General features: G+C 32.0%; 1 protein-coding gene across 6 annotated transcripts in view; it reads left to right on the top strand.

Annotated features, from left to right (window-relative positions):
- The window catches only part of LOC117179332 (ecdysone-induced protein 74EF), a 348,553-nt gene that overhangs the window by 304,956 nt on the left and 27,683 nt on the right, over positions 1-15,914 (top strand). For 3 of the 6 annotated variants that reach the window (XM_033371003.1, XM_033371004.1, XM_033371002.1), the window contains one exon: positions 5,830-5,871. The exons of 2 other annotated variants lie outside the window; for them this stretch is intronic. In XM_033371003.1, the coding sequence (XP_033226894.1) occupies positions 5,830-5,871 (42 nt within the window). Of the gene's footprint in view, positions 1-5,829; positions 5,872-8,282; positions 9,156-15,914 lie in introns of those variants that run through there. One more of the 6 variants, XM_033371007.1, reaches the window with a different exon arrangement.

The following is a 15,914-nucleotide window of genomic DNA, read 5'->3' as shown; positions in this document are numbered from 1 at the left end:
TTTCATTCGATCGGACGATGGGGACTTTTTTATCGGACCATAAGGGTTTTTTCTTATTGAGCCATGAGGATTTTTCTGATCACACCATGTGATTTTTCTTCTGATCGAGCGATGAGTACTTTTTTTCTGATCGAGCTATGAGGATATTTTCTGATCGGGCGATGACTTTTTTCTGACCGAGTGATAAGGACTTTTTTTTTGATCGAGCCATAATGATTTTTTCTTATTAGGTCATGAGGATTTTTCTGATTGGCCCATATGATTTTTTTCTGATTGAACCATGCGGATTTTTGTCTGACCGCGCGATGAATTTTTTTATCGAGCCATGAGGATCAGGCTATGTGAATTTTTTTCTCTTCGAGCGATGAGTACTTTTTTCTGAACGAGCCATGAGGATTTTTTCTTATTGGGCCATGAGGATTTTTCTGATAACGCCATGTGAATTGTTTTCTGATCGAGCGATGAGTACTTTTTTCTGATCGAGCCATGAGGATTTTCTTCGGAACGACCGATAACTTTTTTCTGATCGTGCCGTGAGGATTTTTTTCCAACCATGTGAATTTTTTTCTGATCGAGAGATAAAGACTTTTCTGTTCGAGATATGAGGATTTTTTCTGATCGAGCGATGACTTTTTTCTAATCGAGGCATGAGGGTTTTCATTCGATCGGACGATGGGGACTTTTTTATCGGACCATAAGGGTTTTTTCTTATTGAGCCATGAGGATTTTTCTGATCACACCATGTGATTTTTCTTCTTATCGAGCGATGAGTACTTTTTTCTGATCGAGCTATGAGGATATTTTCTGATCGGGCGATGACTTTTTTCTGACCGAGTGATAAGGACTTTTTTTTGATCGAGCCATAATGATTTTTTCTTATTAGGTCATGAGGATTTTTCTCATTGGCCCATATGATTTTTTTCTGATTGAACCATGCGGATTTTTGTCTGACCGCGCGATGAATTTTTTTTATCGAGCCATGAGGATCAGGCTATGTGAATTTTTATCTCTTCGAGCGATGAGTACTTTTTTCTGAACGAACTATGAGGATTTTTTTTGATTAAGCCATGCGGATTCTTCTGATCGGTTCAAGTGAATTTTTTTTCTCTTCGAGCGATGAGTACTTTTTTTCTGATCGAGCCATGAGGATTTTTTCTGATTAGGCCATGCGGATTTTTCTGATCGGGTCATGTGAATTTTTTTCTGATCAAGCGATGAGAACTTTTTTCTGGTCAAGTCATGAGGATATTTTCTGATCGAGCGATGACTTTTTTCTAGGATTTCTTCTGATCGAGGCATGAGGATTTTTTCTGATTGGACAATGAGGATTTGTCTGATCGGGCCATGTGATTTTTTTCTGATTGAACCATGAGGATTGCTTCTGACCTCACCATGTAAATTGTTTTCTAATTGAGCCATGAGGGTTTTTTTTTGATCAAGCGATAAGGACTTTTTTTATTGGGCCATGAGGATAGTTTCTGATCGAACGATGACATTTTTCTGATCGAGCCATAAGGATTTTTTCTGATTGGGCCATAAGGATTTTTCTGATAACGCCATGTGAATTTTCTTCTGATTGAGCCATGAGGATTGAGCGATGAGGATTTTTCTGATAAGGCCATTTGATTTTGTTTCTAATCGAGCCCTGTAATTCTTTTTTTGATCGACAATTTTCAATGTGATATTTGGGAAATTATCGCAAATAATAATTAATAAAAAAAGCATCGAGCGATAGTGGGTAACTGCCTCATTCGCCTCGCCCCAGTTACTATAATAACTCTTTCTTAAGGCGAAAGAATTTTTCTCTATAAGCAGTGTTTGTTCACTAACATGCTTCTTGGTTAATCCACCTTTCTGTAATTCTCAATCTAATTTGATCCCATGTACTTGAGCAAAGCTATTCAATTGGCGTGGCACTTTTTATTCAACCATCACTTTTTATCATTTCTAGAAAAATCGATCATCCTTCTGGATAACTGTAATTTCTGATGCAATTCTTATTTTAGTTCAAACCTTAAATTCACTTTTTTTCTTTTCCAAGCGAAAATCTTATGATTGCAGAAAAAAGAAAAACCGATTCAAAGTGAAATTTCACTCACGCTGTATTAGCAGACTTCATGCTCTTTCTCCTATTTCTATCTTTTCCCATTTTTTAAAGAATTCATCTTTTTCCCCACTTTCATGAAACTTCCCCTTTAACCCCTTTTTCTCGTTTTTTCGCTTAAATGCGAACTTTTTGGTTATAAAATACAACTGTTTTGCATAAAACCATTCTCTTTCGTTAAAATAACAACTATTATATTTTTAGTTAAGAAAATTCATTTTTTTAGTTGAAAATTCACTTATTTTGTTCATTTTTTTTTTTTAGAAAATGAATCTTCTTCTAGCTACCAGTTGATTAAAAGTTAAAATGCTTTGTTAAAAATTAATTCTTCTGGTTGAAGTTTCATCATTTTAATTGAAAATATTATTATTTTCTTCAAAATTCTTTTTTTTTCAAATTAATTTTTCTAACTGAAAATTCGACTATTTGATTGAAAATTCGCATATTTCATTGAATACGACTGTTTTTTATGCATTTAAAATAAAAATATTGTTTTGTCCAAATATCAAGTATTAAACTTTTTTGCTGAGTAATTTTTTATTGAAACTTTTTTGTTGAAAATTACACTTTTCTCGTATGAGAAAAATAAAAAATTCGTCTTGTTGGCTTGAAAATTCAAATCTGTTGTTTTTAGTTGAAGTTTAAATGTTTTCTTTAAAAAATCCAATGTTTGGTTAAAAATTGAATTTTTCAGCTAAAAATTAAATTGTTTGGTTAAAAATTCATTAATTTTGTTAAAAATTCATCTCTTAAGTTTAAAAGTTTAACTATTTTGTTGGAAATTAGTTTTTCTTTTTGAAAATTCAACTTTTTGATTCACAATTTATCTTTCGTGGTTGAAAATGAACTTTCTTTTTTAAAACTCGTTTATTTAGTTGAAAATCCATCCTAGTTTGTTTGAAAATTCAAGTATTTTGCTGAAAATTTTACTATCTGATTAGAAATTAAACTATCTTTTTGAAAATTTGCTTCTTTTGCTTAGAATTTTAACTATTCAGTTAAATATTATTTTCTCTTGTTGGAAATTCAACTATTTGGTTCATAATTTAACAATTTGGTTAAAAATGCAAATATTATGTTAAAAACTCATCTTTTTGCTTGAAGGTTTAACAATTTGGTTAAAAATTCATTTTTTTAACGAAAAATTCAACGATTTTCTTGAAAATTCGTGACCTTTGCTTAAAATGTTTATTATTTGGTTAAATATTATTTTCTCTTGTTGAAAATTCAACTATTTGATTAAAAATTCAAATATTTAGTTAAAATTTTATTACTCTGTTAAAAAATCATCATTTTTGCTTAAAAGTTTATCTATTTGCTTAAAAATAATTTTTTCTTTTGGAAAATTCGACTTTTGGATTGAAAATTTATCTTTCATGGGCGAAAATAAGATTGTTTCTTAAAAACACGTTCTTTTGATGTAGAATTCAACTATTCGTTAAAAATTCAACTATTTTGTTGAAAGTTTTACTATTTGATTGCAAATTGAACTATTTTGTTGAAAATACGTCTCTTTTGTTAAAAATTTTCAGTATTTTATTCAATATTATTTTCTTTGGTTGAGAATTCAAATAAATGGTTTAAAATTTATCTTTCTTGGTAGAAAGTTAAATTTTTTGTTGAAATTGATCTTTTCTAGACATTTCTTTTCTATTTTAGATTTCAAACTCCACTATTTTAACAAAAATTAGTCATTTTCTTAAAAATACAATATATTTGAACTAAAAGTCTTATAGTTATATAGCACCCACATTACTTTTATTAAAAAAAATTACTTTCTCTATTTTAATAAAAAATCATTCTATATACCCCTATTTTGAGATAATATTGGTTTGTTAAGTCTGTATTAACGATTGCGGCAGATTCGTCATCATCTCGGAAATATTTCTTTTTATTATTTTTTTTTCTTTATTATTAGTACACATGTATACTACTTCAAATGAATTATTTGTTAAAAAGAGCTCTGATAAATTCTTTACAAAAATAAAATAAAATAAATGAAACAATGAGAATGGAATAAATAAGAGATGTGACTATCCAGATGTGTTTGTCGGATTTTGAGTAAAAATCACGAAATTTTTATCGTGATAATCGAGTGTGCTGGTGTGGTGATAAGATTGTGAGAATTGGTACCAATGGGACGTGGGATTATATTGATAAATGCTAGATATCGTAATAACCTGCGTGCTCTTTTTTACTTTTTACTTTTTCACTTTTTTAGTCTCCTGCAGGTGTCGCGCGAGACAATCCATCCGCCTGCTTACAATGTTTCGCCAAAGATATCCGACCGATAACAGCTCGCTGATAATAGGATTCATAGCGTAGATCTGATTTCTCCGTCTGCCTCGCCTGGCCTGACCTGGCTGCGGCTGGAGAACATCGACACTCGGCTGACCTGAAATTACAAAATTCTGCTTTCACAATCGTTTTTTTTTCTTCATATTTATCTTACTTGTTCTTGCTTGGTTTATAGTTCCAGAAGAAGGAAAGACCCCATCCACAATTTACGAAAGACCATTTGCGGGAAGGGGAGGGGTAGGGAGGTTCAGTCAAAGCTTAGTGCTTAATATTCTTATTGGGTGAGGGGAGGGGTTGGACGATCTTAGGTAAGGAAAATTTTTAATACAAAAATAAATCCAAAAAAAAATTGCAGCTTAGAGAAAAGTATTTTCCACAAAGTAGATGAATTGTCAACCAAATAGTTGACTTTTCAAACGAAAAGATGAATTTTTAGCAAAATAAATACATTTTTTATTATATAGTTTAATTTTTATTCAAAACTGGAAAGTTACATTTTGAGATAAAAAAAATCAACAACAAAATTAATTTTGAACCAGAAAGGTCAATTTTTGGGTTAAAAAAATTAATTTCAAACTAAATAAATAAAGTTTCAACAAAAAAGATTAACTTTCTACTAAAATATACAAATTTTGTAAGAAAATATATATTTTAATCATTCGTATTATCTGGTAAGAGGCAATTTGCGAAATTGTATAACCACTCCTATATTTACTAAGAGAGATAACATGTACCAATTTTGGCATCGGCGTAAAGTTTGTGATCCGGAAGTTGGAACAGTAAAATTATATTTGAAGCTAAAAACCGTGGGTTGCTCTCAAAAGTGACTCTTCTTCGAATAAGGACCTCTTTTTCTGCTTTCTGGTATCTGAATATCGAGATGTTTGTGTTGTGTCCTTACTCTCTTCAAATTAACCAGTAAAATTTCACTGAGTTCGAGTAAAATTTCACTGATTTTCCAGTAAAATCTCACTGATTTCCAGTTAAATCTCACTGGATAGCTAGAAGTGTGTCACTGACAATCAGTGAGATTTTACTGGCTCACTCAGTGGAATTTCGACACTGGTTTATCAGTAAAGTCCACGTCACTGGTACATTTAATTACGCTTTTTTAGTTGAGTCACTTACTGGTTTACCCAGTGAAAATCGGAAAATCACTCGTTCACCAGTGATAGTTAAAAAATACTTATTCAACCAGTGACAATTTCACTGGTTCAGTTTAAGAAAGTGAAGCAAGAAATAATTTTTTGTAATGTGAGAATTAAATTCGGAAAAAGTAAAATTGTTAATCTGTTTTAGGTACATGTTGATATCATAATCAAGGAAGATTGACTCTATCTTTATTACTTATTTGACTTTCTGTTGAATGATCGTGGATTCAATTTTGGATTCGAAAACGATAAAAACTTTTTTTATTTTTGTTGCAGGTGAGTCAGCTTTTAATGTTTCTTGGTTTAAAGCACTACTGTGTAAGTAGTTTAAATTTGATTATTACTTTATTTTGAGTTATTCTCTCATTTTTATAGTGTTATAGTACCAATTCTTTATAATAATAAGGACATTTTAATTTGGATGTGAACATTTTAAAGGATTTTTATTGATATGAAAAATGTCTAAATATGTTATAATATTTCTATAAGATGAGAAAAATTCCACAATAACTAAGGGATTTTTTTTATTTTCAAGCATTTGAAAAGATTTTCAAATATTTAAGTGAGTTTTGAAAAATACCGCCAGATTTCGTATAATTTTACGGAATTGTATAACATTTTATTGAATTAAACCAATATTAGGATAAGTTAAAAGGTTCCAACGAAATTTTCAATGGATTTCAATGATTTTTATTAATTTTAAAGGATTTAAAATATTTTAGGGTATTTTAGAAGATATAAAAAAATTTTAAAGGCTTTACAAATTTAGATGGATTTCTAATGATTGGGAATGTTTGCGGGTATTTTTAAAGCTTTGGTTTGAAATATTTTAAGTTTTTTTTTTAATTGAAAAGAATTTTTAAAAGCTATTAAAATTTTTTTTTAATTTCAAATGGTTCCAAGTGTTTTAGGATATTTTTTAAATTTCTGAAAATTTTCAAGATATTTCAAGGAATTTCAAAGAACTATAATAGTTTTAAGGAATTTCAGAAGATTTGAAAGAAAAAAAGATTTTTCTTTAAAAATGTTCAAATATTGATTAAATGTGAATTTCATATTTTTGTTGCATCTATTTTTTATTTTCTGAATATAAATTTAAAGTTAAAGCATTAATAAATTCACTCTCCTTTTCACATTTTTTTCTATTTCATCATTTTAGCTGAAAATGTATTTCTTTAAATAAAACTTGAACTATTTTGTTAATCTTTTCATGTTTGATAGTTTGCCTATTGAACTAAAAATAAAACTAGTCTATTTGCGGATAAAAATTGATCTTTTCTAATTGAAAATTGAACTATTTGCTGAAAAATTCATCTGTTTTCGTAGAAAATAAATTAATAAATTAATCTTCGAGGTTTAAAAATTTATCTTTTGTACCTTTTTTGATTGAAACATCAAATATTTTGGAAGTAAATTCAACAATTTAATAGAAAATTTAAACTGTTCGTTGTAAACATAACTTTTTTATTAAAAATAAAATTTTTTTTTGAACATCTAAAAATTTACTAGAACATTGATTTTCTTTTTAAAAAGTCATATTTTTTGGAATGAAAGTTCAATTATTTTGTAGATAATTCTTTATTTTTGTTTAAAAATTTAACAAAAATTATTAATTTTTTGAAAATACATCTTTTTTAATAAGACATTGATTTTCTTAGTGCAAAATTCATCTTCTTGTTGCAAATTTAACTATTTGGTTAAAAATGAGTTATATTTTCAAATTTCGTTTTTTTAGCTTAGTTTTTCAGTTGAAAATTAAACTATTCTTTTTTGTCTGAAAAATTAACCTTTATGACTTGAATATTCAACTATTTGTAGAAAATTTATGTCTTTTGGAAGAAAATTAATCTTGGGTGAAAATTCATGTTTGTGATAAAGCAATTGAGCAATCTGGTAGAAAATTCGACTGTGTTCTAAAAAATTCTACAATTTGGTTGAAATTGTGACAGCTTTTGGTTCAATTAACTGTCTTCGAAAAAATTCTTCTCTGACTTGACACTTGAACCACTTGATTAGAAGTTTATTTATTTGATTGAAAATTCGTCTCTTCTGTTTAAAAGTTCAACTAGTGGGTCTCTTTGGATTGAAAATTCATCTCTTTTTGTACAAAATCTTGTTCCATCGAAAACTCAACTATTTTGTTGAAAATGTAATATATTTCGTCTTGAAGACTTATGATTTTGTAGCGTTTCACGAGACTCGCGAAAACACGCAGAATAAACGTGATATCCGTGTTTAGCCAACTGGTACGATTTATGGGGGGGGGGGAGGGGCAAAGCAACAGTTTGATTGAGGCAGAGGGTAGGGGTAATAAAATTGGTAACGTGGTTTATGGACGGCCTCAGACAAGTCTTATCATTAATCATCATCTAGATTCTAGAATGAAAAACATCGTTAGCGATCTCCGGCAGTAGTAGCGCTCGAGAGTCCTATCCCAATAGACGGAAAAATAGCTATAGCCTTCCGAGAGACGGCATCGGACGGGTCCTTATTCGCGACGTTGCGGTAGGCTACGCACAACGCACCCGCGCGAGCTTGCAGGTATCACTGTGTGGGTGTCCGGTATCATCCGTGAGAGACAGTGTCTAGGCGCTCAACTTAAAACCGAGTCTCGCCGACTCCTGCCGACTTGTTCCGACTTAACTCGCAACTCTTGGTTTCGTACAAGCGAGACTCGGCGCACAACATGGAATACAGTACAAGTGTGATTCGAGTCGAGTCGAGCCGAGCCGAGTGAGTGGAGTGAGTCTGGAGTAGTGCGCGAGTGAACGAGCCTGGACTAGCGGGCTACCCCGATTCCGAGTCAGTCAGTGTGCCACCGGCGACCGTCGTCCGTAGCCAAAGAAATGCTCCTCCACTGTCGGGGCAGTGCTCTATTAACTTTCATTCGGAATTCAGATTAATCCACACCGGGTGTCGACTGTCGTCACTCCTCAACTAGAAGTTTATAACAATATTTTACATTTTCGGAGATCACCCTTTTACAATCTCTGCAAAAATGGATTTTTAAAAAAAGGATTCGAGCTTGTGTGTTGAAAGTGTGTTTCGGTAGTGCTAGAGAGTGCCATAGTCTTTAAAGACCAGTTGTAGATACCGAATTTTCGTTTAAATTGTGCAGGTGATTTTAAATGGATTGTGGAAGAGTGTTACGTTACTTTATCAGTGAGAGTGAAATTGGTGGGTAGCCATGTCGGTGCTTCTCGTTTTTGGCTCCGAGATGTCATCCTTCCGGTAAGGTCAAGGTCCGCCTAGAGAAGACATTTGGAGAAAATCCGAGGAAAACAAGGTGACCATGCTCGAGGAACAGCCCTTGGACCTCAGTGTCCGCGTTGGGGACTACGCAGAGTTCACCAAGGAAGAGAACCTTCTCGAACAGGAAAATGATCGAGATCGTAAGGATTCAATCGATGAGTACGGAAATGCAACCCTCAGGTTGAGGGGTCTAGTCTCAACTTCTTCGGTTTACTCCCAGGACAGGGAGGACAGGACCTGCTCTGAAGATTCGGATGATTCCTGCTCCGACAACCAGAAGGATGGGGTCAGGTCAAGGTCCAGACCTCCTGGTACCAAACCTTACAAGAAGAACCTCATTAGACGATACCGTGAGTCTTTTTCAGTTTTTCAATCCGGAAAGACTTCAAAGTTTCGCGGAGTTTCGGATATTGGTAGAATTGATCAAACCCAGGGGGAACCAGCACATTTAAAATACGTATTTAGTCCTTAGAATGTACCTCATCATCTTGTCCTAAAAGTCTTAATACCCACGACTCGAAAGCGGTTCGAATCTGGTTGTTTCAATTGCCTTCAATTTTTGTGGCTTCTCAATCTAAAACCCTCCTTTTTTATCCAGCTTATGGCTTCCGAGTGGGTACCAAGAAATTCCAAATATGGCTTTAGTCCTAAGAATGTACCTCTATGTCCTATATTTCTCTTTATGCCATCCTTTGAATTTTTTATTGACTAAATATAAAACTCATCTTTCTTAACCTGCTTGTTGATAAAAGACATGATTTGCAATGAGCGGGGTTAAATTTAAACTTTTCGGAACATTACATTTGAATTTGGACGTTTCCAAGAAACCAGGGTTAATTCTTTCCACTAGAAAGCGGTTCGATTTTCGTTCTTCAAAATTAAAGGCCTTTAATTTCGATTGCTTCGAAATGGAAAACCCTTCTTTCTTATCTTACTTGTGTCTTGAACATTTAAATTTCAATGGTTCCGCCAGGATTGATTCTTTTGAATGAAAAGCGGTTTGTATTAGGATGTATGTAAATAAAAAGCCGTCAATTTTGGTTGCCTCTAAATCTCAAACCCTTCTTTTTTTATCCTGCTTTTGGCTTCCAAGTGGGCACCGGAAAATTCTTAAAATTTTATTAGAATGTACCTCTATGTCCTACATTTCTCTTTAATACATCCTTTAGATATTTTTCATCTTCAAAAGTTCCTCGAGACATCCATTAAAAGACATTCATAGGACAACCCTGAGACTAAAATTTGTATAACTTTTAAATCGATACCCTATCTTTTTTCTATGCTGGTCGTTGATAAAACACATCATGAATTTCAATTAGGTTGAATTTAATCTGTTTAAGGAACCAGGGTTAATCCTTTCCATTGAAAAGCGGTTCGAATTTTTATGATAACAAATTAAAATCCTTTGATTTGGTTTATTCTAAATCAAAAACCTTTTTTTTTACTTTATCCTGCATGCTTGTAGCTTCCCAGTTTAAATATTTTATATTTCTACTGTTAAAAAGTTAAAATCTTCCACAGTTTTGTCACTTCCAAATTAAATCCCTCTACTTGTAATAGTTGAATGAATAAACACTCAGATATAATGTTATTTCGAGCAAAACGATATGACGAAGTAAACATTAAATCGACTTTAATTTTAATTTATCTCTTTTTTGTTATTGATAGCTCTTATGAATTAAATTCGTCTCTTGTATGCTTTTTCTTGACTCTTAATCTTTTACAAAAGTGTATCATTGGTTGCAGTTTTCTTAAAAAACCATAATTTACCGGAAACTTGAACTTCATATTTACTCAACAAAAACAAACGAAAGGCTCCTGAGAGAGAGTTATCAGCAGCGTTGCGTGAAGTAAAAATACGAACCGCGATAACATAAAAATAGATTGCTCATTTAGTCGCGAATAGATTCTTTAAAAAATTTGTAATTGGTGCTAAATATTTTACAAATTGTTTCTAAATACTTGAAATTTTCATTGTCAGAGGCACAAAATAAAATATTTCAAACTCCTAATCGCATTGGTATTTTATTTTTGCCAGTCAAACTGTAAACAGTTTCGCAAACTATTTCGATTTCTTTAAATTTGTCACATTTTATGAGTCGCGGAGAAACTCGAGTATAGATAAGAAACTCTGATAATTCTTCATCAAACAGTGAAATACATATACACTTTTGTTTCAAATTTAAAAAATTTAGACTTTCCTATTGGCAATTTCGTAAAATATCTCCTCGAAGCGAAATTCTTTTGTCTCAAAGAATGAATCTCTAAAACATACAGTAACCCAGATCTTTTCGCGTTCGTCTGCACTTTATTTCTTCAGACCAACTCAGCTAAACTACACCACTTTTCTAACATCTTCCCTCGGAAAATCATTGAATTTTTTTAAAACAAAAAGTTTATCTTTTTCACCTGTTTTCAAGTAACTTCCCTCTTTTCTCATTTTTGCGCGTAAATACGAACTGAATTAATAGAATTTCTATCATATTTTTGATTAATAATTCAAATATTTTCTTTTTTGGTTGTTGAAAATTTAACTCTTTACTCAAAAAATTATCTCTTTTCTATCCAGAATCATTTGAATTGTTGAGATCAAATTATCCCCTGACGAAAATTCTTTGAAAATCGTCTATCGGAATTTTGAAGAGAATTTTTCTCATTTTTCAGGCTCGTTTTTTTCTTTGAGCGCCAATTTTCCTTGGTTGGAATATTGAGCAAATTGCCCACGGTAACGAAAGAATAACGTAATCGGAAATGCTTTACCGCGTACCTACATATTTTTTACCACAGAGTAGGTCAGGCGTTCTCGCAATAAAAGCGGGTCCGACGAAATCTTCTCGACGCGTCGTCGCCCGCGTAATGAAAGTCTCACACACTGTCGCAAAAATTTCCTATACATTTATACATTCTGCGTATGTTGGTGCGTAATTTCGGTCGATAAAAATATTACGCAAGCCACCTCGCACGAAGGTCGCGCGCAGCAATTCTCGACGAGGAAAAAGGACTGTGAGAGTGAGAGAGAGAGGGGAGTGATAAAAAAATTTAAGGAGACTGCAAGAGAGAGAGAGAGAGGAAAAAGATTGATTACAATTGTGCGTTAATTCTCTAGATGAGCATTTTGGATATGAATTTTGCAATAATCCGCATTATCAATCTCCTGGTCCGATAATGCTTTTGACCTGCCTCAACCTCGACAAAATTAGTCCCTCGTATCTATACGCAACCAATTACTTTTCGCCGCGATATCGTCCAAGTCTTGCTTCAAACGCCTTGAAATAGATGAGTAAACAACGAACACTTTTGAGCGATTTAGTAGCTTTTACATTTTTGAATTCACAGCGGGTCATCATTCGCCTCCTATTTTTGAAAAGTCGCATTCCGTTCCAAATGTGTGAATTAAGTATTGAGAGTTTCTTTGGCTGATCGATTTTGTACTTTAAAAAAACCAGTATATTAGTTTTAATTTCTAATTTAATGGTACGTAGTTGAAATCATAAAACTTTCAAATTAGAATTGTTAATTTTATTTAAAATATTGTTGAAGGAGTAGCGAAGGCTAATTGCGAAAGGTAATCCTTATCGCAGTAGAAATTAATCATTTTGTGCTTATAAATGCGTGAAAAACGTCGATTTTAAATTAAAAAGGTTGATCTTTTTATCAAAAGAGGTAGACTTAGACCAAATTGAATATCCCTAGTTCAGTGTTAATTCCTAAGTCGTTTTCTTAAATAAATATATTTGTTTTTGTTTTTTTGCCCGACAACAGACTAATGCATTTCTGGAAGGTTGTATACCAAAATGTTTTTTGGCAAATCATTTTTTTAGCTTGTACAAAAAAGTTCAGTATCACTCCATGAGTCTTGTTAAATGAATATATTTGCAAATGGTCGTTTGCTCGGCAACAGACACATAGAAGGCAAAACGATAAAGAAATTAATGTTTTTAGCTTGTTATTCTCAAAAGTGGATACAGATTCTAGATACAATTCATTAAACTTCATCAACTCTTCTGGAATGTTCTCGACAGTTTCTTCGTGTTTGTATTTATTCCTGAAACCATGGGGGTTCCTACAGATTACACTGGATTGTCTGGTAACCCAATGTCCCATTTATTCTGTTTCAGGAGTTCCCAAGACCTAGAGAAAGTTGACCAGATTTTCGGAAATTTTCTCCCATTTTTCATTTTAGTCACACTGCCTAGTTTACCTTTCAACTTTCTCCTATGCGGGTGGCAATTTTTTTTTTTTTAAGAAAAAGCTACCTGTTTCTTATCCTATACTTTTATCTTACAGACCCTGAATAATTTGCTAAACAACTTTACTTTTTAAAATGATATTATTCAAAACTTACCAGTAAGTTAAAATTTTTTTATAAATTTAAAAGTCTTGTTGACAGCATCATATTTTCTTACAACGATTTTTAGCCCCTCGCCTTTGTCGAGGGGAAAAGTACAGTTTTGGGTCAAGTGAACCCTTTTTCTAGCTGTCAGGCGCACCTCGGATCTCTCCTTCCTAAACTATCTTTTTCTTTTTCTATCCTCGACCCTCGACCCTAGCCACAAGCCACTGGCTTTTGCGGGTTGTTCCTTTTCGTACAATAAAATTCCACTCCCTTCGACAGGTTAAGCCAAATTGTGCCCCATAAACCTAAATGCTTCCGATATCTTCATATTTATGACAGTCACCATTTCAGGACAGGTTCAAAGTCAGGTGGCTTATTGTTGTTGTATTATCTAAATTTGACTTCCGTGCGGAAACTCTCAAGGGCAAATACTTATTTCAATAAATAGATTCTTTAAAAAATGGATAATCTTCTGAAAAATAATCCTTTAGTTAGTGGATCTCCCATTCCCTGATTTAGATGGAAATCAGTGTAATAGAATTTTCAAGTCGATCCTTGCGAATGAAGATATACGTTAGGTTAGGGAAAAAGGAACGAGAGTGTGAAGGATGATTCGAGGCTTTAAATCACTCGAGTGAATTCGAGCAGACGCCCACTTCGAGAATACGAAGACAAATTACTTCCGGTACGGTCTCTGGAGTCATAGGGTTGAACAGGATATGAAGATTGTTCGATTCTTTTTAAAATGTGGTTAATAATCGTGCCTTTGAGCAATCAAGACTGGAGTTAAGATTCTAAAAAAAAAAAAAGAAAAAAAAAATGGTTTCATCAATATCATGATTGATGAGTGCAATTCATTCAATTTTGTTTCATTTCACAGCTGAAACTAAATCAACATGTTTTCGGAGGTAAACCTTCATCATGTCATCAGGAAAATAAACTTGCAGATTGCTTAAAGAAAATAAAAAGGACTGGTTTTGTATAAGTGGAAAATTAATGTTTTCAGGCTGAATTTAACTATTTTTATTAAAATGTAAACCTTTTTTTGCTGATATCCACTATTACATTTTTCATTGAGAATTCATCTTGTTTGGTTAAAAACTTAAATATTTTGTTAAAAATTCGAATTTTTTTGGTTGAGAATAATTCTTTTAACTAAAATGTAAATATTCCATTTTAAGTTGAAAATTGATATTTTTAATTGAAAATTTAATCATACAGATGAACATTCATGTGTTTTGTAGAACATTCGTCTTTTGGTCTTCAAAATTCGAGAATTTAGCAAAAATTTAACTGTTTAGTTGAAAATTAACTTTTTCTTGAAAATTTATTTCCTTATAGGTTTGAAAAATTAATTGTTTTGTAGATAATCCTTTTCTTTTTGGTTTTGCAAACTCATCTCTTTTGGTTAAAATTTCGTCTTTTTTGTGAAAAAGTAACTGTTTGGTTAAAAATTCTTCTTTCTGTTGAAACTTCAACTATTGCAGTGGAACATTTAACTATTCGGTTGAAAATTCCCCTATTTGTTATAAAATTAACTTTATTGTTGAAAATTAATAATTTTGGTTTAAAAATTAAACTGTTTTTTAAAAAAGTCTTCCTTTTGGTTTGAAGATTCATCTTTTTTTAATTGAAAATTCAATTATATTTGGTACACATTTATCTGATTTTTTAAACTTCGCCCTATTTGTTAGGAAGTAATTTTTCTTCGTAGAAACTTAAGCTTTTTGGTTCAAAATTCGTCTTTTAGTAGAAGATTAATCTTTTTTATTTAAAATTCAGCTACTTGGTTAAAATTTCAACTTTTTTGGTGAACATTAATCTTTTTGGACGGAAAATTAATATTTTTTTGTAGAAAATTAACTTTTTTGTTTAAAACTCGACTTTTCAGTTTGAAAATCCAACTGTCTTTTAAAAAATTCATCTTTTTGATTAGAAAAATTTTACTTTTTATTTAAAATTCAACAGCTTTAGTTGAAAGTTAAATATTCTTTAATTGAAAATTTATTTTTGTAATTGTCATTTGAAAATTCAATTAATATTTATTAAAAAATTTAACTTTTCCTTAAAAATTCTTCTTATCATTTGAAAGTCAACTCTTTTTCAAAATATTCAACTTTTCAGATTGGAAATTCAACTCTTTTGTTAAAAAATTCTTTCTGGATTGAAAACTCATCCCATTCGGTTGAAACATCAACTACTTGGTTGTTGCAAAATAATTTATTCCCCTATTTTCGTTAAAAATCATCGGCTTTCCGCTGTTTTGAGAGGATTTTGGCCTTTGAAGCCTATTCAAAAGCAATATCTAAAAATATCATGGCAAACACCTTTTTTCTCTCTACGTTCGAGAATTTGTCAGTGACCTTACGTAACATTTCAAGATCGTATTCGTCACTCGTCATTCATCGCCACGTCAATACTTCTTGTTTTCCCTTAACGTTTCTCATCATCCGGCGGGGCGATTCTTTTTTTATCTGCATAAATAATTAACGGTTGCTCAATGTAAATTAAATGTAAATTATAAGAATGGCTAATGATTCGACAAAGTGCTCAAACTCATTGTGATTCAGGATATTGGCCCGCCGTTGAAGAAAGGACAAACTTCCTGTCTGGCTACCTTTCCTATTTTTTCCCCACTTTATTTTTTCCTTCGAAATATTTCTCTTTAATTTGTACTATTTAAAAATATTTCTCTCTCTCTCTTTTGCAGAAAGTTTTCAAGTCAAATCGATTGTCGGCGGTATTTCCCACGTTGATCGGCCCGGAAGGAACT

Source organism: Belonocnema kinseyi, chromosome 9 (assembly GCF_010883055.1).
Source record: "Belonocnema kinseyi isolate 2016_QV_RU_SX_M_011 chromosome 9, B_treatae_v1, whole genome shotgun sequence".
In the NCBI taxonomy this organism is placed as follows: domain Eukaryota; kingdom Metazoa; phylum Arthropoda; class Insecta; order Hymenoptera; family Cynipidae; genus Belonocnema; species Belonocnema kinseyi.
This window is presented reverse-complemented; position numbering and strand designations above follow the sequence as displayed.